The sequence below is a fragment of the Castor canadensis genome, chromosome 11 (assembly GCF_047511655.1).
Source record: "Castor canadensis chromosome 11, mCasCan1.hap1v2, whole genome shotgun sequence".
NCBI lineage: Eukaryota > Metazoa > Chordata > Mammalia > Rodentia > Castoridae > Castor > Castor canadensis.
In genome coordinates this window covers 23,195,551-23,222,338 of record NC_133396.1, presented here as the reverse complement: position 1 = coordinate 23,222,338, position 26,788 = coordinate 23,195,551, and the positions used below count along the sequence as shown (strand labels likewise).

The 26,788-nt window shown below is 45.6% G+C and overlaps 1 protein-coding gene across 1 annotated transcript; it reads right to left on the bottom strand.

Annotated features, from left to right (window-relative positions):
• Nucleotides 1-565: 565 nt before the first annotated feature.
• Nucleotides 566-26,784, bottom strand: LOC109693881 (uncharacterized). Its single transcript, XM_020175484.2, has 7 exons — nucleotides 26,468-26,784; nucleotides 23,176-23,247; nucleotides 12,178-12,302; nucleotides 8,238-8,454; nucleotides 3,880-3,943; nucleotides 3,326-3,483; nucleotides 566-2,585 (listed from the first exon to the last, which is right to left on the bottom strand). The coding sequence occupies exons 1-7, from the start codon at nucleotides 26,782-26,784 to the stop codon at nucleotides 2,474-2,476; spliced, it is 1,065 nt and encodes a 354-aa protein (XP_020031073.2). The 3' UTR covers nucleotides 566-2,473.
• Nucleotides 26,785-26,788: the final 4 nt, after the last annotated feature.

Genomic DNA, 26,788 nt, shown 5'->3' with positions numbered 1-26,788 from the left:
GAAACGGATCTTTAATGGAGGGAAACTATAGAGCTGAATGCTGTGTTTTTTTGTCTTATTTTCCTGCAAACTGATTCCCCTGAGATTAGACTGCTTCTTTCTTTTGTTCTTATGTGGACAGTGGGGGGCTTCTTCCTGCAGGGCCCACTGGCCTTCTAGTACTTCTGAGGAAGGCCAGCAGCCAAGTGCCACTTTGAGCCCCTTCTCCACTTCTCCTATCCTCCTGAGCTTCCACAGGACTAAGTGTGAGAAGCTGTGTTCTGGCACTCAAGGCACAGGAAGAGAAGCCTGGGGAATGAGCTTCAGTTGTTACAGAGAGTGTATGTGAATAAACCTCCCAAGTCCTGAAATCCCACCCAGGGTACTGACCCCAGGGCATGATAAGGTGAGGCTGAACACTGTTGCTTACTCAGACTTCCCCCTCGCCACTTCTGGCACACAAGCCAGTGTGTGACAGTGGTCACAGAGACCCCTCCTCTGTGCCCAGGGACTAACAGGAGAATGGAGGGGGGGCTACCAGATGGTTCCAATGGCTGGTGGTCAAGATTTAGAAGCCAGACAGTGATTATCAGAAAGATCAAGTCTTTACTGCAAGATCATTCAAACATCACACAGCAGCAGCTCCTCCAATACATTGCAAAGCACTTCGCCAGAGCCAAGCCCTACTCACTAAAATAACATTTCAGGAACAGTGTGGGCACTACTGAGATTCACATGAGCTTCCCCTGGAGGCGCGGGGTTAAGTCAACTCACCTGACAGCATTAGCAGCTTGTTGGTAATGGGGAGGGGGCCAACTCTAATGCTCAGAATCCCAGGGATGGGAGAGGCCCTGCCAACTAGGGTCTCACTCCTGCTGTCTCCTTGGGCACCTTCTGGAATGTACTCCCAGGCCCAAGGCCCACCCCAGGTCACCCTCCTGCCTGCTTAGGGACCTGGGGGCAATGAGGCTCTGATCAGGCTGTTTGTGGGGGAGCAATAATGCTGGCTATGGGTGTGGGGTGGGGCCGTGCACTCACTTTCCAGCTCAGGTTCAGGAGGCTTTGGTGTTCTGGGCATGGTGTGCACCACCTTCCAGGATGGGGATGGAGGGGCTGTGTGACAGCCTCCACTGCCTGCCTACCGCCCCCTCTGCTCTATTGCACAATTCCTGAAGCTCTGTGGGGCAGGCAGGTGACTCACCAGCCTCATCTCAGAGAGGGTGGGGGAAAGCTCATCTCCTGACATTGACAGGTGCAGCTCCACCTGAGGCTTCCAACTCTAGGCTTGAGTATACAGTGGGATGGCCAGAGCGGCTGCTGGGTTCAGGAGAGGAGAGGAAGGCAGCAGAGACCATGTCCACATTCTCCCTAAGTCTCAAGGATCTGAACTTCACTTGAGAACAATTCAGCCTCCCAGTATCCTCAGGCTCCCTTAAAAGGCAGTCCTGCTTCTAGAACCTTTTTTGGGTAGAACTGGGTGAATTCATGGCTTTGTAAAACTGAGGTTTTATGGGGTGGCTTCTTGCAAGAGCCTGCACACCTCAGCAGTGGAAGGATGGCATCTCCACAGTGGGAGCATGGTGCCCAAGGTTGGCCACTGGCATGGGCTCGCTACCTTCTCTGGGGTCCCTGGCCTGGGCTTGCTGCTGTCTGTCCTAGCCGGGGTTAGTCAAGCAGGGGTGGCCCCTGCTGTCTGTAAGGAGTAAGGAGGGTGTGGGTAGAGGGTGGGCAAGACGATGGCCTTCCCTGAACCAAGGAAAGCTCAAAGTGCTGACAGTGCTGGTTTGGGGCCAGTCCCCTGCTCCTGCTGTGACCAGGACCCTAGGGGTCCTAATGTAGAGGAAGGGAGGAAACTTTTCAGGTGAGGACAGGGAGTCATGAAGAGGCAAGAGAGGAAGATGGTGGTCATTAGGACTGACCCCTCCCTGCTAGGGTCATGTGGCACTTGAGCTGTTGGCAGCAAGAGCCAGTAAGAGTGAAGGAGAGGCAGCAGCCCACAGCTGCCTGATCCTCTGCCTGCCTTCAGGCTGGGCCTGGGTGGCTCCTGCCCATCTGCTCAGGGTGGGAAGGCCTGGGTTCCTTGGGTGACTTGTATAGGGTCAGGAATAAAAAAATATTTTCTGTTGAAATATGAAGGGGGAAAAACCCATCTTAAAAAACTAGACCTTTTAGTCAGGAATGTGGAATTGAAAATGTTCCCCAAGTCTTGTTTCCACACAGTGTTTGAACAGCCCTGATGGAGGGACTATGACAGTGAGGTGAGCCAGGCCTGGTAAAAAGCCCCCTTTGACTATTGCTGGTGTCCCTGCCACCTGGAAAAGTCAGTAGTGAGAGACCATTGGGCATGGGCTTTCTCTGGGAGGCCTGTGCTCTGGGCACACCTGAGAGTCTTCCTCTTCCTCACTGGAGAGACAGAGGAGCCTGGCTGTCAACAAGGCCATCTGGGATGACTGAGCTGCAGCTCCCCTGGCCTCGGGTGGGTCAGACATTGGGGCTAGGTGAGAATGCTGTGTTCCTGGTACTTGCGCCGACGGGCACAGCGAGGGCAGCCCTTTCTCACCACCTCCTGGCAGCTCTGGTGGAAGGCGGTCTTGCACTCTGCACACCTGGAGAGAGCAGTAAGCATTGCTTGTGACAGTGAGGTGGGGTGTGCCCTGTGGTTGGGCTGGCCAGAGCTCTGGGCAGAACCCACAGTGAGGCTGTGTTCTGCACAGCCTGGGCCTGCATGCGTGCCCTCCAACCAACACTGAAAGCTACTTCAGATGATGCGACCTGTAGGCTGATACTCTGTGTCTCACTTCATTTTTTATAAGTGCTGCCTGAGTGCTCTAAGTTATTTCCTGCCCATCTTCACAGTACAATTGAACAGGCCCAAGCCTGTTCAGGGTTCATCCCTGGCAGGTAGACCTACTGAAGGTGAAGGACCACTGCCCACCAGGTCAACTTTCCACTCCCACTTGAGCTGAGGGAAGGCTGGGGGAGTTTTTCCATTTGAAGACTTCAGATAGTTAGAAATAACCTGGGACAAGAATGAGCACTACTCTTGCTGGGCCTCATGCATGCCAGTGCTCCAGGGCCAGGGCTGCATGGTGTGCAGCCTCTCCTAGGTTCATTTACAGATTGAGGTCCTGCTCAGAGCCAGCAGCTGCCTCATCCCTATGGCAGTGATAAGGGGGAAGAGGAGCCCTGGGAGCCCAGGGCACAGGTGGTTCTGGGCACCCTCACCACCCTGGGCAGTGGCAGAGTAGATTTACAGTGTGACCCTGCAAAACAGAGCCTGAGCTACCACCAGCGACACTGGGTGAGGCTGTGGGCGTGGGAGTGGCTGGTTGGGTGTCCCACATACCTGACAGTGGTATCAAACTCAAAGGGGAAGATAATGTCATGGTGGTGGCAGATCTGGCAGATGAAGCCCCGCTGGGTGCACAGGTTGCAGTGGTAGACGTGCTGCGAGGCGAACTCGATCAGGGCCTTGAGGAACCCTTCGTACACCCCCTCTGCGATCTGCAGGGGCAAGTGCAGGCTGGGCCTTAGGTGGTTGTGCTGCAGTGCTCTGGCGTCTTGCCTCAGACCCTCCCCCAGACCCATGAGGGTAAGGAGACCTCCCTGAGTCAGTCCAGCCTATGCCCTGAGGTCACTGGAGTATGGGGCTTAAAGATGAGGCCCACATCTATTCTCCTGTACCTGGAGGAAAGGAGTGTCCACTCTCCCCCTGGGATCCCGGGCATGTGCTGGAGGGGCTGGGGCCTGCCACTGCCCAGGAGGCTGGGGCAGCAGGGAGGCCGGTTCTGCTATCTGGCCCCCATAAATTGCAGCACCCCCTTGCTCATTTTCCTTTCTGATTTCTCTAGGAATGAGACCCCCTTCTAGGGAGGCCCAGGGGAAGCACGACACGCCCACCTGCTGGAGGTCAGTAACACTGAACTTGTGGGGAGACTCCAAGAGATAATTCCTGTGGTTGAGTCTGCAAAACAAACACAAGAGCTTCTTAGAAGGGCTCCCGCAGCCAGGACATCCCTGCATTGCTTGCTTTCTTTCCCTTAGCACCACCAACCAGCCAGAAACCCTCCCGCCTGCATTAGCCAGGAAGGGCTAGAGCACAGTCAGCCTGTCTGTGCTCCACCCCAGTCTCCTGGCTAAACTAACTAGCTGATGGAACCTTGAGTGAGTTACCTAACCTTTCTGAACCTCAGGTTTTTTCCCTTGAGAAATGGAGGTGTTTTGAGGACCAAATAATTTATTCAAAGTATTTGGCACAGTGGCCAGCTCATAGTAAACACATGACTAATAATAATAAGGAGGTTGAGAATGATGAATGCTGACGCTTGGTACCAGGAACTGGGCTGAGCCCTGACACATACTCATCCAGCAGATTCTCACAGTAATCCTGTGAGGCCAGGCCTATTGTAACCCCCATTTTGAGACAATGAGGAAGCATCTTAAATAACTTGCCTGAAGTCACATAGTTAAAAGACAGAGCTGGAGTTTGAATGTAGGAGTCTGGCTCCAGTTATCCATGCCATTGAGTCACTGCCATTACATACCAGGTACAGTGCTGGGGACAGAAGTACACAGCCATGGCCACTGCCCTCTGGTAGCCCCTGTCGAGCTGAAGGACAGACATTCAGGTATCTGGTTTTCATGTTCTGTGAGAGGAACTGAGCTGTGTTCTAGGCACAGCAGATCCCATTTCAGAGGTGGGAGGACAAAGAATAAGGCCTGGGCTACAAGCCCCGCCCTGGTTCCCACCATATCAATGGCAGGGACCCAGGTCACATCCTGAGGAATGGAGAGGAAACGCCTGCAGAAAATCCCTGGCACAGAACCCTGCTGGCCTGTCTGCATGTCTGGGTGGGTACTGGGGTAGAGGACACTCCAAGTCAGAGGGTGCTTGGGAACTTGTGCCTGGATGCCCCAGACACCTGGGGCAGAGGCGGCAAGTCCCCCAAGCGCCCTGGCAGGCCACATTGAGCCATGAGAATAAATTCATCACTCAGTTTACTATGCTGGCTTCCCCACTAAACTTTCAGCTTTCTGGGAAACAGAAGCTGCCACTATCACTGAGAAAACATGGGAGAGGGCAAAAACTGGCCCTGAGCTGGCAGGAAGGGGGGGTCTGATCTGATGGAGAATTATCCCTGTAATCTGCCCTCCCAGGTCCTTCCCTGGGAGCCACTGTACCCTGGGCCTGTCACACTCTCAGCAAGGCCTTGTAACTGATTTTTCTTCAATGCTTTCAGGACCAAAAAGAGCACTGGCCTGGGGAGAGGGGCCACTCATTCTGGCCTCTGGAGAGAAATGCCTGTGCACTGGGCACACCCCAGCCTGGGCCTTGGTTTTTCCACCCACACAATGAGGAGACCCCTGCCAGTGCTCTGGCATGAGGCTGCCTATGAAGGGGTCAAGGGAAATGTCAGGGCTCTAGGAGACAGGAGAAGGTCACTTCTTTTTTTTTTTCTTTCTTCCCCCACCCCCAGGGTTGCTTTTTTTTTCTTTTTTTGCAGAGGTTGGAAAGATTTTATTTGTAGAAAAGAGAAGAGAAAGACTGCATAATGGGGAATACAGGGGGACCTAGAAAACGGTGATCCTCCACGGTTGCTTCTTAACTCCTGTAACCTATGAAGTGAGGGGTAGAGGAGGCCCTGGCAAGGCTGAGAGGCCATGGGTCTTGAGTGGGTGGCCCGGGTGCCACTGTCTTGTCTGAGACCTACCTCCTTGTTGGCTTATTGGAAGGAGAACCAATGTCAGGTGGGGACATTCCTGTGGGGAGTTTCGGTGATGACTCCTTCCCAAAGGCCTGAGAGGTTGCTTTTGAAGACATGTCTCAGGCCTGCTGAGGATTCCCTTTCTCTGAGAACCCGCCACTGTGCTGCTGCTAGCACAGGGCAGCTCCTTCTGACTTAATTTCCCACAGTCAGCACCTGCCCATGTCTCCTCAGCCCCTCTGTCCCTCTCATCCCTACTCTGGCCATCACAGTCAGGCCTCCCTAGCTCTGGGTGTTGTCATACAAGCACCTTCCAAGGGCTCTGCTCTCACCTCTGGCACCACATTGCTGCCACAGTGGTCTTTCCCATACCTTTCAATGGCTCCCATGTGGGGAGATGAAATCCAAAGGCCTCCAGTGAGACACATAGGATCTTTGAGCTCTGGCCCCTGGCACCCACAGCCAGTTGCCCTGAGCGGTGCCCACTGCCCACCACAGGTCCTTCAGCCACAAAAAGCCAGGCCTTTCCCTTGCTCTTTCTTCTCTCTGGTTATTATTCTAACTCCTGGCATTGTGGTAACGATTGGGAGCTGACAAAAGTGGAATTTGAGAAGGCAATTTGAATGTTCTGCTTTACTGCCTTTTATAAAGTAGTACTTTGAATACTGACCATCTTTACAAAGAAGAAAAGTATCTTTTTAAAGAAAAAAAAACTCCACAAACCCTCAGCTCAGACGTTACCTTCTCTGGGAGTTCCCTGGCCCACAGGCCCCTGCCCAGGCTGGGTCAGCATTCTCCTTCAGGGCTGACCCAGGCCATGTGCCTGTCATCTATGGTTGTTTGTGGCCCTCACCACAAGGAAAGCCACATGAACACAGGATCACTGGCCCATTTTATAGTTGGCTAAGCTGGGCTCAGAGAGGCAAAGCCATTCCCCCCAAGTCATGTGGCCCAGGGTTGCTCCATGCTCTTTGCCTGCCCTCTGCTTCCTCTAAAATGGAACTTCCACAGGTGTGGCCTGCCCTTTAGTAGGCTGGCTGCACAATCCGTGTGCAGTGCTGCAGCCCAAGGATGGATAGCAGGTCAGGGAGATGAGGCAAGCTGGCTTGGGCACCCACTAGGGGTTGCTCAGAGATGGTTCAGCAGCAAGACAGGTGAGGGTGGCCTGCACCTAGAACTCACCCTGCAGGCACCTAGTCCACACAGGTCTGTAGGTCTACACAGGTGCCAGGGAGGATGATAAGCCCTCTCACCCCTGGGCAGGGGTAGGAAGGCAGATTCTCTGAGGCCTTGGGCTGTGGAATCTCAGAATGAAGTGAGTCAGCCTCACTGCAAAGGGGAGACCCCAGGTATCTGGGTGATGTTGGGGTGGCAGAGCCCATAGGGGGCTTTCTTCTCTTTCAGGCCCTTCAGAAGACAAAGCCCTGGGGCATCAGCTGGATGTTCTGCTGGGCTGAGAGGGGCCAGCTTTCTCCTTTGCCTAGCAGAAAGCTTTTGCAGCACTTCTTTGAGAAGCTGGGGTATCTGCACTGGACACACCAGGCCTGAGGAGCAGAGCAATGGGCCTCTGGGAGAGCTGAAGGGCATCCAGGCCCCAGAAGACACCCTCAGACGGTGCTTTCTGTCCCATTCCTTGGGAAGGTGAGGCTGGGGAACTGGACTGCAAGCTCCCTCCCCAGTCTCCAATGACCCAGCAAAGATGGACACAAAGCCCATGCTGCGTAGCGGGCCTGGCTGTACCCTAAGGCCTGCCCTGCTAAGAGCCCCGGAGAGTGTAGCCTCTCAAAGGCTGCACCCTGTGCTGGGTTCATGACTGGGAGGCATTTGTGACAGGCACAGAGGACCTCTAAGTCCATCCTGAAGCCAGCATCACCTCCTGGCCATGAGCACAAAAGGCCTCAGGCTCTGGATAGAGGGGATCTAGAAGGGCCTCCTCAGGGTGCTGCAATATTGGGGTGTGGTCTGCCAAGGACAGCAGTCAAGGGATGAGAGCAGGCTGGGCTTTGCCTCTCTGGCTGGCGTCTCATCACTCCCCCTGCTTTCCTTCCCACTCTGGCCAAAGTTCTCCCTGTGCCTTTGATGTATTTTGTCACCCTTTGTGGCTCACAAAGGTCATTCTTTTCCCTCCTCTTCCCCTTTTTAACTCCTATTCACTTTTCAGGTCGTACTTTAGGAGTTACATCTGCCAGGAAGTCTTCAGGCTCTGTCCTCCCCTAATCCAGATCAGAAGTCTCTCCTTTGTGCTTCCAGCATCTCTTTCCTCTCTCTCCACCCTCACCCCCTTGTTGGAGGTATTGCTGGCTCATCTGCACTCCTTGCCATAGTGTTCCAGAGGGAGGCCCGGGTCTACCTTGCTCAGCCTTCTACAGAGACAACTTGCCTGGCTTGTTGAATGAATGAGTGAATATATGAACAAAACCCAAAAACCAGTGCCAAAGAATGCAGTGATTTCATAAGCACAAAGGGAAATTCTCCACCCAGCTCTGGTATTTCTCTCAGGTGGACAACTTGCTGGGCTCATGGTGTGCAAACGTGCAGGTGGAGAGTGTTTACTTTGGCTCAGCTCCTTCAGGGCACCACTCCGGCACAGACCCAGGAAGTCTCCCAGAAGCTTCAGTTGCTCCTGGCTCCTGCCAATGAGGTGCATGCGTTCCACATGGTCGTACAGAGAGGGGTTCACCAGCTGCAGGTTGATGAGGGGTTGGGCCCGGATATGCATCAGAAACTTCAGAGCCTGCCGGCAGACCTGGGGGTGCACACAAGAGACGGGCTGTTCAGCTAGCAGCTCTTGGTCACTGCAGTAACCATTCCCTCACCTGCCTTGCAGCCCACTCCTCGGGAGGTGGCACTATATTAATTTTATACACCAGGAAACTAAGCATAGAGAGATGAGGCCACAGCTCAGAAATGGTACAGTCAAGATCTCAACCCAGTTTCTCCTACTAAACCTACTTGCCCTCTAATGGCACTTGTTGTGCCCTCATCAGACCGTGCTGAGATGAGAGGTCAAAGTCCCCACAGACCTTCCCACACTTTCCTGTCCACCCAGCCCCCCTTTTCCTGCTTAAAGGAAACAGGCGCTCCCCTGTGGGTCCTGACTCAGGAACCTGGTGACTCTGCTGTCATCAGGTTTCAGCCACAGGAAGTCACAGAGCAGACGCAGCTTTACAAGATCCCAATTGTCCTGCCAGGGCTCCCTGTGATTCTGTGGAGCTGAGTGATCAACTGCAGCCTCTCCTAACTGACGGGGTGTCGATGCTTCTCTTGGCCCTGGCCCTAACTAATGCCAACAATTGAGCACCGACTGTTTGCCAGACACCAGGCTGGAGAACTTGACCACATTCTCCCCTCATCTTAGGAACAACCCATGGGGTTGTGGGGGGAGGTGGTTTATGCCCACATCATAGGTGAGGAAACAGGCTCAGAGAAGCTAAAATGGTTTATTTAACCCACTTGTGAGCAGTGGAGCCCAGGCATGTGCTAAGGCAGTGTCTGAACACCAGGCTGCCACATTAACTAGAGAGAACTCCCCTCCCCTGTGGCCTGCTCCTTGTGTGCTAAGATGCTAAGGTTGACTGGAAGAACATTAAAGTGCTACATGCTGACATGTTGAGTTCAGACTAGAAGAGATACTCTGCGTAAGCTCTTGGCACAGGGCCTGGTATAGAGCACATCCTTGTAAATGTGAGCTGCTGCCAACTGTAATGTGACAGCCTAGAGTGCCTCTGCTGTCCCCTGAAGGTCAGGGTATGTAACAGGGCTCTTAAGAGACCTGCCCCATATTTAGAGGCCAGGGAGAACTCTGACCTCCTGACTCCCAATTCCTGTAGAGGCCTTCACCTCCCCTAGCAGTGAACAACTTGTTTTCCCATGACCTAGAGCCCTGAGTACCAGGCTCCCAGCCTGGGGTAGCCCAGTGGCAACTTCTCTCAGTGACTTGGTTAGACTGCTGTTCTCGAGGCCTAGCCAGGCTCTTCCTGTGACTCAGCCTCAGGCCTTGGGTGAGGCTCAGATGAAATAACACCCAGGAACATGCACTGAACACTACCCAATGCTGCACACAGGCAGGGGCTTCAGGCTCCCCAGGGGTCATTCCTATCCTGTGGGCATGGAGGAGACAGGCAAAAGCAGAAACCCCAGTGCTAGACTAACATCCTGCCAAGTGCCAGCTGTGCCTCAGCACAAGTGGGTCAGCCAGAGGTGACAGCAAACAATAAGGCCCCAAAGCCATGGGCCATCTACTTTCTATTTTGAATTTTCCTGTCTTTCCCAGGCCAGTGCTTTGCGAGAGAAAGCTGGATCTTTCCTGCTCTTCCACGTGCCCAGAAAAGGACTGGAGCTTCCGAGTTAAGAGAAAAAAAGAAGAGACACAAGGATTCAGTAATAAGGAGCCCGTTCCACAGAAGTACATGGAAAACAGTGAATGTATTTGATTGTCAAAGGGTTCTTTGTCTTTTTTCATTTTGAAGTTTAATTTGCTCCTTTATGAAGTTAAATACTTAATACTGAGGGCGGAGGTGGGGACAAGGTAAACACAGAACAGCCAAAGTGGAATCAACTTTGAGGTCTTCCCTCTCCAGGGGTTGGAACTGACTCAGAGTCACCTCTGCACGGATGACACAACACTGGCCAAGACTTTATGGCCCATGGGCCCTGGGTCTTTTTTTTTTTTTTTGCAGTACTAGGGTTTGAACTCAGGACCTATACCTTGAGCCACTCCACCAGCTCTTTTTTGTGATGGCTTTTTCCAAGGGAGGGTCTTGTGGACTATTTGCTGCACTTTGGCCGAGTATCTGGTGCTGAGCCCTGGGTACGAGGTGCTCAAGTCCATTTCTGTCCTTAATGTATGATTTGTTGGGAAAGTCATAAATAAATACTTATAGTATCTGACATTTCTATGTAAGTGTAAGCTAGTTATTGCATACCTACTGTGTGCCAGGGGTAATATTAACTCGTTTAATCCTCACAACATTTTACAGAGGAGGAAACTGAGATAGAGAGGATAAGTAACCGGCCAGCCATCGGTTTAGAACTGGGATTAGAACCCAGGAAGCTGGTGTCAGAGGCCATGTGTTTAGTCACCCTGAAGCAATAAAGAGAGGAAAGTACCAAGGCCAGATGTGGTGGTACATGCCTGTAATCCTATTTACGAGGGAGATAGAGATCAGGAGGAAGGCAGTGCAGGTAAAAAATTAGTGAGATCCCATCTCAACGAACAAGCCAGGCATGCCTGTGATTTATTACAGCTACGAGAGGCAGAGATAGGAGGATCTTGGTCTGAGGCCTGCCAGGGGGAAAATGGTGAGACCCTATCTAAAAAATAACTAACTGAAAAAGGACTGGGAGCATGAGTTAAGTGGTAGAGCACTGAGGATGAGGCCCTGAGTTCAAACCTCAGTGCTGTCAAAAGGGAAAAAGTACCAAGTAAGATAGGAAGCTGGGGGAGGACATTTGGCTCACTGTCCCAGGGAGGGTATAGCTAGGACACCCTTCATACTTCAGCAGGATCTTGCAGAGTGGAGTTTTCTTTTTTGTTTTTTTTTTAAATCCCTCTTTCCTTGATTTACCAAATGGCACAGACCTCCCTAATTTGTCACAAAAATGCTTAAAAAGGAATGGTGTTTTCCCACTGGTTGTCATGAGAGCTCTCAGGGAGGGCCCTGCAAACATGCCTTTGCCATACATGAACAGCAATAGTATGTTTGGTCTTCCTTCTACTACCTAGCACACACCTATTTTAGTGGGCACTCAAATTTACATGGAATTAATAATGAATATATTGTTTGCACAAGGAATGCTTTAATATGTCATAAACCCATACAGATATTTATTTATGGTGGTCCTCTTGGCTTCCTAATGACAGGAATGAGGTTATTGGGCCTGGGTGGTCACAGGGTAGGAAGTCTAAAAAGGCATTTATTCCTGGGACTCTGGTCAGTTTTACTAGTGAATGGAAAGAGAAGAAATTAACATAAAGTAGAAGCAAGAGGAAGATTTAGTGAAGAATCTCCAAGTTCCAAGACCGAGGTCCTGGGCTGACTCCCCAGTGGGCCAGCACATTGTTTCATCCCAACTGACATCCCGTCACCCAGTGGGAGAGTGTCCGTCCTGAACAGTGCAACTTCCATTTTGCCCTGTGAAGAAAAAAGACATGGTTCTTGCTTTCATTTCAGCAGTTTCTTCTCCATCCACCAGACCAGTTCCTGGGAAGTCTTCTCTGCAGAACAACACCAAGAATCCCCTTCATCACTAGCTCTCTGGTCTGTCCTCTTGACCCCACTGGTTCTTTGTTTATGTTTCCCTCATTCCCACATCTTTAAATCCTTATCTCCTTCTGACAGTGGACAGCACTGTTTTATAGGACTGAAACTAATTTTTAAAAAATCCCAGGGGCAACCACTGACTTTTCAGAAAGATCAGCCCTGATAATCCCCTTGTCCTTTCCCAGATGGTGTTTTGAGTCTACAAGGCACCCAGCTCCTTCCACACTCACAGCTGCCTGTAGAGGCAGTCATATTGTTCTGATATGAAGCACAGAGAAGGAAAGTGGCCACCTGAGCGTCCACTGTTGAGAAGCTGAAAGCTTTGATGGTGTCTGCTCGGTGAATGAGCACCACACTTTAAATTATGAGAGAGCCCCTGGGGCAGCCATGTGTTCATTGCTTAACTTCTCCCACACCTACAACTGATTGGATAGGGGGAAACATGGTCCAAACTGGACCAATCAGATTCTCTAGCTCAGGATCTTGGACTAGGACTGAGCCTCCTCATTCTCTATGGTTGCTGAGGACTTTAGCTCATAAATCTGGGGCCTATAATCTGTCTTGTGAACTGGGGAGCAGAGGAAGCCGGTCTGCAGAGACCAGAGTGGCATGAATGCACCAACAGAATTTCTAGCCTGGTTCCGTGCTCTTGCTGAGGCCCAGCTGCATCCCTTCAGTGGGCTGAGTGAAACACCTCCTTCTCCAAAATAAAGTCCCCTCAGCTAGCTTAAGTTGTTTTCTGTTCCTGTAACCAAAAGATTTGTTCAATACAATGTCAGAGAAAGAACCAAAACCAGGCCTTCTAACTCAGTTCCAAGTCTTTCCACTAACCCGCATTCTTCTAGACTGCTACAAGGATGTATCCATGAGGCCCTGCCTACTGTCCTTTTCTCTGTCACAGTTTCCTTAGTCCCACTGTGTCCTCCTCACCAGTTCTTCATTCCCCCTAATCCGGTCACAATCTTCTTTGTGCATTTGATGGCCGAGATAAGCCTGGGGTCCAGTACATCTGAAACAGAGGAGGAGAGCACCTGTGACATAAAGAGGATGATCCCTAAGATGAGGAAGACACTGGCTCTCTCTGTACAAGACCTGCCACCCAGGGTCTGAGCACTTCCACATAAACAAGGCCTCCCCTGCTTCCCAGGGGACCATTTAGATACTCCTACAGTGGCTGCTGGAGACTGGGGGTGGCCAGGGTGGAGGCAGGACCATTGAGATTTGGGCCTGACCATCACTATTCTTCCAGGCCAGGGTAGATGGTGGTTCACCCAAAGTCTGCAGGGTTTCTAGGGAGAGGAAATGCCAAATCAGGTTGCCCAAAGCCAAGGTAGACTCCTGCCTAATGAGGAGGACTCTTTAAGTGAGAAGACTGGGGACATTAGTCAAAGTAAGAAAGAGGAGCTAAAGGGCAGAGTCACAGGTCCTGTCAAACCTCTGGATCAGCTCTGAGGTCAGGAATTCACACTTGGCCTTAGGTCAGACCATTAGCCCATGTACTACTGAATAGTTAGAGCTGAGCTTTCAAGGCCACAGGTTACATTTGGTGTCAGTTCTCTATTTTCCTCTCTCTCTCCTTTTTTCCTCTCTCCTTTCCCTTTCTCTATCTCCCTCCCTCTTTCTCTCCCCCTGCCTCTCTCTGTCTTTGTTTCTCTGTCTCTGTCTCTTGCGTTTCCTTTCACTCCCCAACTATTTCTCTCTCCTCTGGTACAGGGCCTTGTTATATAGCCCAGGCTGGCCTTGCACTCCTGGGCTCAAGAAGTCTTCCTACCTCACCCTCTCAAGTAGCTCTGCCATCCATCTACAGCAACTCTTTTGTACAAACCTAATGATATAAATGTTTGTAGATTCCCAGTGGACACTACACGGGAAATCATTTCTACATTTGGCTCAATTCCCTCATTTTACAGATAAACTAAGAGGCACTGATTCATAGTTCATTGTCTTTTTGAAGCCTTGATACCTTTACAGGAGCAAAGATTGGCAAACTTTTCATTAGCCTCAGAGCCAAAGTTTAAGAAACACTAAGTAATTTTTTAAAATATACCTTGTCAGCTGGAATAAGAGAGATATAACAGTTGTTTTGAACGCTTCTTCAAAACTTTTGAACCTTTAAAAATTAAGCAGCCATGGACTAGAGGTGTGGCTCAAGTGGTAGAGTGGCTGTTTTGCAAACATGAAGCTCTGGGTTCAAACCTCAATCCCATGAAAAAAAAGAAAAAAAAAATTAAGCAGCCAACCTAAATCATCCCAAAGGACAGACCTGAGCTGTTATTTTCATCTTTAGTGATTTGGCCTCTCTCAACCTGAGAAGCTGCCGGGATTCCAGTACAAATCAAAAGCGATGACTGCAGCCTGAAGCGTGCCATAAGCTATCTGTAGGAAGCAATGCTAGCGGTCTGGGAGGAAGCAACAGGGTGTTTGTGAGACTGCAGCTCAGTCTGCCTTCGTAGTGTGGCCGCTCCTGCTTGTGGATATTCTCAATATCCCTAATGAGATAAAGTGTGGATTTTCCTCTTTTTCTCTCTTAGTGCTTTGCATTTTTGGCACAATCCTGAAGAGGCAGACAAGCCCTGTGAAAATGCTCTATCCAAATAAGGTATATCCTTTCTACCTGGTGGAATCCTTCAGTTTCTAAAATCATGGAGCTTGTATTGTTAGAACCAATGAAGCAACTAAAAGAATTTAAAAAACTAAGCCATCAGTCAGGACCTGTGTAGGAGAATGAAGGAGAAGCACTTTAAAGTTTTGGGGTCGGGGAGGAGGGAGTAACTTAACATTTAGGTTTATCAACCACTACTGGTTTTCTGTAATATGTTCTATTCCTGATTTCACCTGAAACAATGATATGATTATTATGATCATCCAAAGAGTGATGCTTTGCTAATGAGTTGTTGGTTCATCTCTGTGGTGGATTTTAGATTCAAAATAGAGGGCCTAACACACTGCTAACTAGTTGGGTCCGTGTTTGCCAATAATATAGAAGCTTTACTCAAGAGATTTACTGGGTTGTAATTATCTGGAACCCAGGGGTGAATCCAGAGTTTGTGGGGCCAGAACCTTGTCTAATTTGAGACTGTCTCAACTAAAAACATGCAAGCTTTATGAATACAGAAGTTTCTAGGGGGCAGCAGTCTGGGAGGCCTCCTTCCTGTGTATTGCCACACCTGGTGATACAGCCTCATCCCAGTAGACAAAAATAATGAATATTAAAAAGGAAATAGCTAGGGCCCCAAACAGGATCTTGGCAGTACCGAGTGCAAGTAAGGAGCCCTAGTGCTTAGAGTCCACTCAACTCTTGACAAATCTACCTCAGCTGGGACCTTTGTACAAATTTCCAAATGCAGGGAAAGTAGTATTTCAACTCACAAATATCCCAGTGCTGTGTCATACTGGTCATAAAATTACTGTATCTTCACTTGTCAACTTGCCTCTGGAAAGAGATGCAAGAGGCTTATATCTCACTATGGCAAATGTTTCCTGAAGCAAATTAGCTTCATCTATTGGAAAGATTTCAACAAAAATAGCCAGTTTCCAACACACACTTGGTAGAGTGTGACCATAGTGAGTCATTTTTCTTTTTAAGAGATGATGTCTCAATATTGTACCCAGTCTGGCCTTGAACACCTGAGTTGAAGAGATCTTCTTGCCTTAGCCTCCTGAGAGCGAGGCATACCAGACTTGCCTCATTGTACCAATGCCAGGCTTTGAAATTAGCTATGATTTTGTTTGAGAGGTACAGCTCCATTTAGATCACATGATAATGAATATTAATGTTCAAACTCAGCCCTGATTTTCTTATCACCAGGAAGCAAATGCCTTTTCCTGTTAAGATGCACTAACTAGAGATGCAGGTTAATGCATCCTCCTTTATGAGTCTTTCCTTACTGATCACCCATCCCTACTTTGACTGCAAAGCAAAGACCTCTAGGGTTTGTTCCCTAAGTTAGGCATCAGCAAATTGATGAAGGGATAAAGGAGGCTGCTACACTTAAGCATCTGCAAGAACAGTTAATCCACCTCCAGGCACATCTCTACTCTCCTTCACTCTATCTTCTACTCTACTCAACCAGAAGGGAACTTGGGAACCTGGATTTCTGATGCGCAAGGTGGGTGGATGATTTTTCTCCAAGTTGGTTTTTGAAGAAAATTTTCACCTTGAGTCTAAAATGCCCTTCAGGCTATTGAACATCATGGATTTTTTTTGATATAGGATCTTGTTATGTAACCCAGTCTGGCCTTGAAATCAAGAATCTTCTGCTTCCAACACCTGAGTGCTGGGATTATAGAAGTGTTCTACCACCTGGCCCAGTGAACATCATAGAATTTTTGCTCTAAAAGGAAATAAAACCTGACTTCTTGCTGAAGGCAGTCAGAAAAGAAGGTATATGGAATCGTGCTACAGCAATGTACTTTCTTTATGAATATTTTTCACCATATAGCTTAATATAAGCACCATCTTTCCTGTACCTCAAAGGTTGCCACTGCCGAGAGATGACTCACAACTTCAGAGGTATATACTACTTGATAAATAATATTCTGAGTGACTGGGGAGAGAGGTATCCTGTGGCAAGTTTTTAGGAATTCTTTCTGCTTTCCCATTTAGAAGAAACTCATAGTGAGGTTAGCCTGGCCCAAAAGACCAAAAATTGTATGTTCTCCCTCATATGCGGACATTAGATCAAGGGCAAACACAATAAGGGGATTGGACTTTGAGCACATGATAAAAGCGAGAGCACACAAGGGAGGAATGAGGATAGGTAAGACACCTAAAAAAATTAGCTAGCATTTGTTGTCCTTAATGCAGAGAAGCTAAAGCAGATACTTTAAGAGCAACTGAGGCCAATAGGAAAAGGGGACCAGGAACTAGAGAAAAGGTGAGATCAAAAAGAATTAACCTAGAAGGCAACACACACGTACAGGAAATTAATGTGAGTTAACTCCCTGTATAGCTATCCTTATCTCAACCAGGAACACTTGTTCCTTCCTATTACTGCTTATACTCTCTCTTCAACAAAATTAGAGATAAGGGCAAAATAGTTTATGCTGGGTATTGAGGGGGTGGGGGGGGAGAGGGAGGGGGTGGAGTGGGTGGTAAGGGAGGGGGTGGGGGCAGGGGGGGGAAATGACCCAAGCCTTGTATGCACATATGAATAATAAAACAATAAAAAAAATAGAAGAAACTCATAGAGCTGGGGGTGTAGCTGAAGTGGTAGAGTGCCTGCCTAGCAAGTGCAAGGTCCTGAGTTCAAACCCTACAACCACCAAAACAACAACAATAATAATAATAACAATAATAATAGAAGAAACTGACACTGAGAAAACCCACCTACTCCATTTGCTTCCTGGAACATTCTGTGTTAAATTTGGCTCTTTGCATGCAACTCTACATTGCAAACATTTAAGCAGTTAGGACCTCTGCATGTGAGAAGGAATCAGTGTTCAGCTTCTGAGTAGAATTTCAAGGACCATTCATATATCAGAGTGGCACCACTGGGGGCCATGATTGTGCTAATTTGAGTGTTCCATGCATGATGATTGCCATTTCTCATGCCAAAGATCAGCTAGAAGCAGAGCATGTGATATACAAGTCACACAAGGCCTGTTGTGCCTTAGTTTCCTCATTTGTAAAAATGGAATGTATCAAGACATACTATTCACAGAATTTGTACAGCTAAATGGTATGGTACAAGGTTTTTAACACATAAATAAGCATATGTTTCAAACATATATTTATCTTCTATTCTACTTACAACTGGTGGAAAAACTGCATTCCATGCCATGTCTGAAATGTTCCCAAGCTCAGCTCTATGAGCAAATTGTCACGAAGATTTCTATAAAAAAAGACATAAGCCAAAGGAGGGGAAAAAGACATTCTTTCAGAACACTCATCATTTGGCAGTGATTCTTACATGTGATGAATTATAATGTCAATACTTTCCCCATACATTAAAGAAATCTTGCTGTGAATGAGACTGGCTTATGATTTATGCTTTCATTTTTACAAATGTAGTGCATTAAATACAAAACAGTGAATGCTCAATGATTACTTGTGTCAAGTGATCTTTCTCTACAACAGGGTTTCACAAATTCAGTGCTACTGACATTTTGGGCTGGACAATTCTTTGTCCTTTGCAGGATATTTATCAGCATCCCTATTGTCTGCCTACTCGGTGCCAATAGCATATCCACAGCTGTCAAGTGTCACCAGGGGGTAAAGTCACATTGATGGAGAAGCACTGCTCTGGAATGTTTCACTCTGACCTGGAATGATTCTCACTGTCATCTTTGGTGCAGACTAAAAGAACCTGCTGAATAATTTTAGTAACTTTCTACTAGCAAAATTTTAATTATCTTTCAAAATGAGTAGCAAGATTCCAGGCATAATGAAGTAACTTACACAAACTTCAAAAAAGGTAGTGATTCAAATGTATGTCTTTTAATATACTGTATTTTATTGCTGGATAAATCTCTAGGAAAAATAAAGGAAAATTTTATCGATTAGCTATTAGATGTCAAATTAGCATGAATAGATATAATTTAGACTATAATTTTGAAAACATAGTCTTTTTCTAAACTCTAAACCCTTGGATTTGTATTTGAACTTTCTAGAACCCCCTAATCCTGCTCCCACCTAAGAACCTCACCTTCATGATTTTCATAAATAAGATGTACAACTGTAGATCTTGATAGATTTTGGAGATAATCTTTCCTGATTGCAGGAGGATTATGTGACCTTTTGTATTCTCATCAAATTCCATATTTTGAATTCAAGATTTTTAAGTTCTATGCGTAATGCTAATATTAAAAGGAATATTCATTCTCATTCCCTCTCTTTCTCCCTTCCCCTCCCTCCCTCTTTTACTCACACTCACACATACATACATGTATATATACCTTCCTGATTTAATTCTGTTTTTGTTAATTTGTTCAACACCAGAATAAAAGATACCCTTTCATATCATTTGAAAGGCAGTTGCTCCTCTCATGTATGACTTTGAACTGATTCAAAATTATCCTGTCATGTTAATACAAATTTATTTTTTGTTTCATATTGACTAAATATCCCAAGAAGACAACTGCTTCAGTTGTACAGTGGCAGGACAATGAAAAACAACATGTACCTGGATTTTTATTTCAGAACACCCATCCTTTTCTACAGTTAATTCTCCTTCTTCCTCCATTCCAGCTTGTCTCTCACTGTTCCCCTGCTCACCTGGGCAGGTGTAACTCTCCTGATTGGTGTCTTTACCTCTACCTCTACTCTCTCCCTTTCTGATCAATTCTGAATAGTCATCAGATAGACTCTCCAGAAGTGGTTCTCAAAGACCAGCATTACTGGGAATTTTTTTTTTTTTTTTTAGAGAGAGGGTCTCAGTATGTAGTTCAGGCTGACCTTGAACTCTTGATCCTCCTGCCCCAGCCTCCCCAGCGTTGGGATCATTGGGGTGTACCACCATGCCTGAATTGTTTTTATTTTTTGAGACAAGATCTCACTATATAGCCCAGTGGCCTAGAACTTTCTCCTTAGCCTAGGTTGGGCTTGAACTTGAGATCCTCCTGCCTCAGAATCCCATGTGCTGGGATCACAGGCATTCACCACCACACCTGCCATCTGGGAACTTTCAAGGATGCAAATTCTCAGGCTCCTACAGACTTACTGAATCAGCAACTGTGGGGTGGTGTCCAGAATCAAGTTGTAACAAGCCCTCCAGGAAATTCTGAAGCAGGCTCAAGGTCGTCTTATAGCTTGGCTCTGATAATGTGGTTCCCCATCTCGACTTCTTCTCTTGGCATTCAGAGTCCTAGATGGTCTGCATGCAATCTCCTACTCTCCCTCTCTTCTACTCTGCAGGTGCTCATGGCATTCCTCAAGCACTTTCTTACCTTTTGCCTTTCTCCCACTCTCCTTTTTGCAAACTCTGCGTATTCTCACCAAGCTGCCTTTCTGATGTGTCCCAGTGACCTTTTAAGGTCCTGTTTAAGCAGCATTGCTCTGGGAACAACTTTCCTGACCCAGTTTGAAGGATTTTTCTCCTCTTTTGTGCTCTAGACACAATTTTTACCTCTTAATGTTTCTATGGTTTATGGTTTAATGGTTATTTTTGCATCCCATTTCTCCTTGAAAGCTTGAACTAGGTCTTGTTTGCTCCTCCTTGCCCAGCATGTTTGAGAATGACACAAATATTTGAGTAAAGCCAAATGTTTGTAAAGTCAATGATTAGCTGGGGAGTGAGTAGGAGAAGAAAAATGAGTACTTAGAAGGAATGCAGTTTATTTCTTCCTGACCAACCTCTTCTGCACCTCTGCTGTATTATGGTTTGAGGTTATGTATTTGTTTCCCCTGGGAGCCCATGAGTTCTTAGAGGGGAGGAATCCTGTCTTACTCATCTTTGTGCCTCCCATACCAGGCACCACAGTGCATAGCATGTTCTATTTTAGCTCTTTTATTGGTAAAATTTTAAAAGATGATGCAGAATACATATGCTAATGTGATATAATTAGCTTACAAAGTACTTCAAAGCAGAACTAGCAAAGGCCAACTCCATTGAGCAGTTATCTCATTTGGTTTTCTCCAAACCATGTTAGTAAGATTTGGGAGCCCAGATGGTGGGGGAACCCCAATAGACCAATACAGAAGTGGTTGGTGCCTTAAGAATCTAGAAGGGTTGATGATTCAAAGGACTATATTTTGTGCCATGTGAGGCTCTTTACATCTGCTTCCAAAAGTCTTCTTTTGAAAGGAGATTTGAAAAAAGCTCATTAGATTAGTAAGCTAATTAATATAAGCATTAATAAACTTAGTGAAGTACACATGACTGCACCCCCTGGACAAAGGACAAAAAAAAAAAAAAGCTTTCAAGGCAGAGAACATAGTACCTTGTTATCTCTGAAGATAGAAATACTAAAAGCTGGTGAGATTTTTATTTTGTAATTAGTGAAGAGTTAGGGGAAGCCAGGGGTGGTAGTAATGCTATATTTCCAGCTACTCAGGGTTTAGAGGCAAGAGGATCTCAAGTTTGAGGCCATCCCAGGCAAAGGTAGTAAGACAAGTACCACAAAAAAGAAAAGAAAAAGTTAAGGACGGTTCTGGTAGGCTTACTTAAGTGTAAATGTTTCTAGGTAACCACTTAAGCATCATTTTAAATGTTACTTTGTTTTTAAGACAGATCTTGCTGTGTGGCACAGGCTGGCCTCTAACTTGAGATCCTTCTGCTTCCACCTGCAAAGTGTTGGGATTACCAGAGTGCACCACCACACCCAGCTTCAACTACCTACTTTTATCATTGGTATAACAAGGGTTAGATGTGTGCTCAAGTAGTAGAATGCCTGTATAACAAGTGCAAGGCCCTGAGATCAAATCCCAGTACTGCAAAAGCAAAACAAAACAAAACAAAATCAACTAATGGGTATAACAATTTTTGGATTGAAATACTTAATATTAGTCTGTTCTCCTGGTAGTCTAGTCATTTCGATAATATTTACATATTTAATATAATATTTAATTTTATATAATTATTAATATAATTAATTTATATAATATTTAATATTATTTATATAATTTGTCTGTTTAGCTAGATAATATTAAAATGTTAATTTAATTTAGACTATAATGTCAAAACATCTTAGGCTAGTAATACTGAAATTAATGTATATGACTATATTTCTTCTCCCGTGGGCAATTTTAATTCCTTCCATCCCTCAAGGGCAAACACAACAAGGGGATTGGACTTTGAGCACATGATAAAAGCGAGAGCACACAAGGGAGGGATAGGTAAGACACCTAAAAAATTAGCTAGCATTTGTTGCCCTTAATGCAGAGAAACTAAAGCAGATACCTTAAAAGCAACTGAGGCCAATAGGAGAAGGGGACCAGGAACTAGAGAAAAGGTTAGATCAAAAAGAACTAACCTAGAAGGTAACACACATGCAGAGGAAATTAATGTGAGTCAACTCCCTGTTCGTCTATCCTTATCTCAACCAGCAAAAATACTTGTTCCTTCCTATTATTGCTTATACTCTCTCTTCAACAAAATTAGAGATAAGGGCAAAATAGTTTCTGCTGGGTATTGAGGGGGTGGGGAGGAGAGGGAGTGGGTGGAGTGGGTGGTAAGGGAGGGAGTGGGGGCAGGGGGGAGAAATGACCCAAGCCTTGTATGCACATATGAATAATAAAACAATAAACAACAAAAACAACAACAAAAAACAAAGAACAACTTAAAAGAAAATGAAACTGGAATATTCACACACACAAAAAAAATTCCTTCCAGCCTACTAATCTGACTTTTTCAAACCTTTTTGGTAAGGCCAGATACTAAATATTTTAGGTTTTGTAGGCCACACACAATCTCTGTTGCAAATTCTTTTTTGTTTCTCTTCTTTGTTTTACAGCCCTTCTATGGTTTGGATAGGAAGTGCCCCCAAAAGCCTCACGTGTTGAAGACTTGGTCACCAGCTGGTGGCATTATTGAGAAGTGATTGAATCATCAGGACACTGACTTCATTGATGGATTCACCCACTGAGAAGCTCACAGCTGAATGAGCGATTAGAAAGTGAGGCTAAGGTGGAAGGCGCAGGTCGCTAGGAGCATGCCTTTGACCAAGACCCTCTTTCTTCTCTCTTGCTGCTTCCTGGCTGCCATGAGGTTAGCAGCCTTGTCCTCCACACCTTTGCCTCCCAGAGGCCCCGAAACAATGGAGAGTGCAGGTACAGACCGAAACTGCTCAACTGAGCCAAAATGTGTCTTTGCTCCTTGAGGTTTTTATCAGGCATTTGGTTACAGTGACAAAACAGTGACTAACATGAGCTCTTTAAAAATGTAAAACAATTCTTAACTTATGAGCTACACAAAAACATGTGGATTAGATTTGACCCATGGGCTATAGACTAAATATAAATACAAGAAGTATATGGCATAGGAACACTTATAAAACAAGTTTCATATGAGTACCATAAATGCTTGGGCCTTATTACCTGTTTTCTGCTGTAAGTTGAATTTCTTTCTTTCTTTTTTTTTTTTTACATTTGTATCTTGTCTATATAATTTTTAGAAATCTGAAAATGCATAGGAAGTATTTAATGCCAGAGATAGTCTGAGACCCACACAGACTTACACAAGTGCAGAATTTTATTGCTGGAGGAGATTTTAGAAATTATCTCATTTGAACCCTTTATACATTTCATAGATAGTAACTCACAAATAAATGTGATCAACTGACTAACTTACAAATACTCGAGCGACAGCAGGCCTTCAAATGAATCCTTATGTAATTCAGTCAGGCGATTTTCACTGAGAATTCTGGAAGATGAAAGGTTATCTCTGGATCAAAATTCATCAAAAAGATGGAGAGTTTCGAGTGGTGAAAGGTATGGGGAAATGAGTACTGTCATATTCTGTTGCCTGGAATGTAAGTTGGCACCACTTTTTGGAGGGCAATTAAAATTCCCTATCTATAATAATCTTTACCTTAACCATCCCATTCCTAGATCCCTACGTACAGCAATCCTTGTCCATGCTCACAAAAGAAGTATGTACGGGGTTGTTCACTGTAGCTATGAGTGCAACAAGGGAAACTGACATGCTCTAAAAAAATAAGGAATTATGAAATCAACCATGATGTGTCCATACTATAGAATATTATGCAGGAGTTTAAATGAATAGGGAAAGTTCTATGTACAGGGAAGGAAAGAAACATGACATAGTGAGAGAAAGAATCAAGAGGCAGGATGTTACCATTTATGTAAAAAAAAGATGAAAATCAGGCAATAAAACTATTTGCTGTATGTAAATATGCATGTAGGAAAATACATGGGAAAAGATCTGGAAGGATAGATACCAAACTCAGAATAGTGGTTACCTCAATGGTGGGGGATTATGACAAGGAGGGTTTTCACTGTTCCTGTTATTTCACTTGTATTATTTGTACAATGGAAAATCAATTTAAATTACCTCTTATTTATTTCAAAGAGGAACCATGAAAGTTTATTTTTCATTTTGGCTGTAGGGCCTCACGCATGCAAGACAAATGTGCTCTATCACTGAGCTATAATCCCCAGTCCCTAAAAAAAAAATAACCACAGAATTTTAATTGGTAGCAGTCAATCCAGGATGTGGAGGGGAAATACCTTTTCTCAGAGATACTGACCTCAAAATTCTGGACCAAGGAGGCTCTTACAATGCAGTTTTTGTATTCGTATTTGGGAAGAAAATACTTACAGTTTCTCAGTCCAACAATATGCTTTCCATGCATTGTTATCAATATAATCAATATCATTTCCATGGAAATTTCTGTGAAGAAACAGTTTATATCCTTGAATAAGTAGGAAAACAATGAGCAGAGTAAGTGAAAGAATTGTTGCAACCTGGGGGAGGGGATATTCAAATACAGGAAAAGTCACCAGCTTTTTAACTTCCAGAACTCCCAGTTTTTCAGATTGCAATTAATAAAGAAATAAAGTGGGAAGAGTGTCACTCACAATGATGAAACATCTCATTAGAAGTTCAACTCCCACCTGTCCAATCTCTTGGCTATATAATGCCAGTCAATTACTTTGAATGCAAGTATTTTTCCCGAAATCATTTGTATTTAAACTGACTCCTACAAATCAATGAGAAAAAGATAAATAATTCAACAGGAAAATCGGGAAATTTTTATCATTATTAGCAAATAAGAATAAAAAACTCTGAAAGTTAACACCAGAGCTTTGCCTAAGTGATCTTAGGAAGGACGAGCACGTAGAAAGAAGGAAGTGCATCCCTGAAGGGTGAGGACAGTTAGAAATGAGGGGAACTCATTTGATGATGTGGAAAGGTCTCTGTTGCAGAGGGGAAAACACAAATATGAGAAGGAGTGAAGTATTACCTCATCAGGGAGAAAGTGCAAAGGAGAGAAAGTGGAAGGAAGGACACACAGGGGTGTATAACAGGGGTTATCTTATGGGTGGTAGGCATGGAAGAGTGGGTGATATACTTCTGTGACCTTTGGAGGTGCTGGGGATTGAACTCAGGGAACTTACGAATGCTAGGCAATGCTCTACATCCAGCCCTTAATTTTTGTTTTTGGCAATACTGGGTTTGAATTTAGGTTTCATGGCTTCTAGGCAGGCACTCTATCACTTGAGCTGAACCCCAACCACAGCCCTTAGCTTTTTTGAAACAGTCTTGCTATATAGCCCACACTGGCTTCAAACTCCTGACATTCCTGTCTCAGTCTCCTGAGTGCCAGATTACATGGATATGTCACCAGGTTTTGTGACTTTAAAAAAAAATGGGAATATATCCTTGAGTAACACAAGCTTAAGAGAAGCTATTAAATACATTACATTCAGTTTCACTCTGAATAACTTTGAATATTGACCTTTAATTCTGTTCTTACCCTCAGCAACACTCTCCTGTTCAGTTTACCTACAATTTCTGGAGTGGGGTGAAGTAAGTCTGCTTATCCATCTAGCCAGCCTGGGCTATGCTGTAAGTTCCAGGACAGCCTGAGCTATATATAGCAAAACCTTGTCTCCAAAAACAACATACACAAAACAACAACAAACCCTCCAGCTTTAATCATTTGCCGCTCTTCCTTGGAAATGTTTAGTGACTCTCCACATCTCACTGTAACTTTCAAACCCCTATAGTTCAAATTCAAGGTCTTTCATAGTAATACCTTTCACTGCTTCCTAACCCAATTCTTTGCAGGCAGACTGGTCTACTAAAGCCTGATTACTGCTGCAGTCATGCCTTTGTTTAGGCTGCTTTTTGTCTATTTAACAATTACTCTCTTAGCTCCAAGTAAAGTTTCAGATTATCCTACAGTTTTCCATCACCTCCACAATTCAGCGATTACAGATTCTGAAGAATTATAGCTCCTAGTGTCTGATGGTCTTTTAGCGTTTCATTATATACCATCTCCCCCTTTTATGCCTTTTTACCTTTCTTCCCATCTAGACAAAGATGAGTTCTGGACATAGCTGAAGGACTGAATAATATTATTAATAGCTAATATACATACACACACACTAGGTATTCAATATGTATTACATGTACTCATTCATCTAAATCATACAACAATCCTATGAAATGGAAACTATCATAATTTCCATTTCACAGATGAGGAAATGGAGTCACAGGAATAAATAATTTGCTCATGTGTACAAAGTTTATAAATGAAAGTCCTAGATTCAAACCCAGGCAGCCAGGTTACATAATCGACTCTTAGCCACTTTGTTGTATCCTCACTAAGGAGATGAGTTGTAAAGCAAAATCCGGAGAGCAAAGGTTCAGCAATGATATGAAGCAGCCGAATAAAAGTGGATATGGAAAAAGAGAAAGGGCAATTGCGAGTTAAAGAACAGAGAAGGGAACCACAGTATGAAGGAGAATGCCGACAAGGAAAAGTTGATAAGCAAAAGATAAAAGCAGACAGTCCATGTGGGTTGGGGAGATGAGGAAGGCCCAGGAAGACCTTGAGGAAAAGGCTGCCATGCAGGCAGAGTGCAGAGCACAAGGGAGGAAAGGTGGATCTTACAGGGTGGTGAGGACCTTCTTGTAGGTGTTGGGCTTCGGCACAGGCACTCGGTGGAGCTTCTGCGTTGGGCTGAGACCAACACATAACAGTGACTCATCTCGACAGGTACAGAGCTCACATATGTTGGTGTATGGGGTGGCATTCGGTTCTGTTTGCACAGTTAGAGCATTTTTTGTGGTGGGATGTACAGAATATGGGGTAGTGGTACGTTCCAGAGCAGGTTGAACCTGGTCTGAATGTGGAGGTGTCACCTCAGGGTGCTGTGCAGAAGGAGCTGTAGTTCTCTTCCAGGCTGCACATTCTGTAGTTGGCGACATTTGA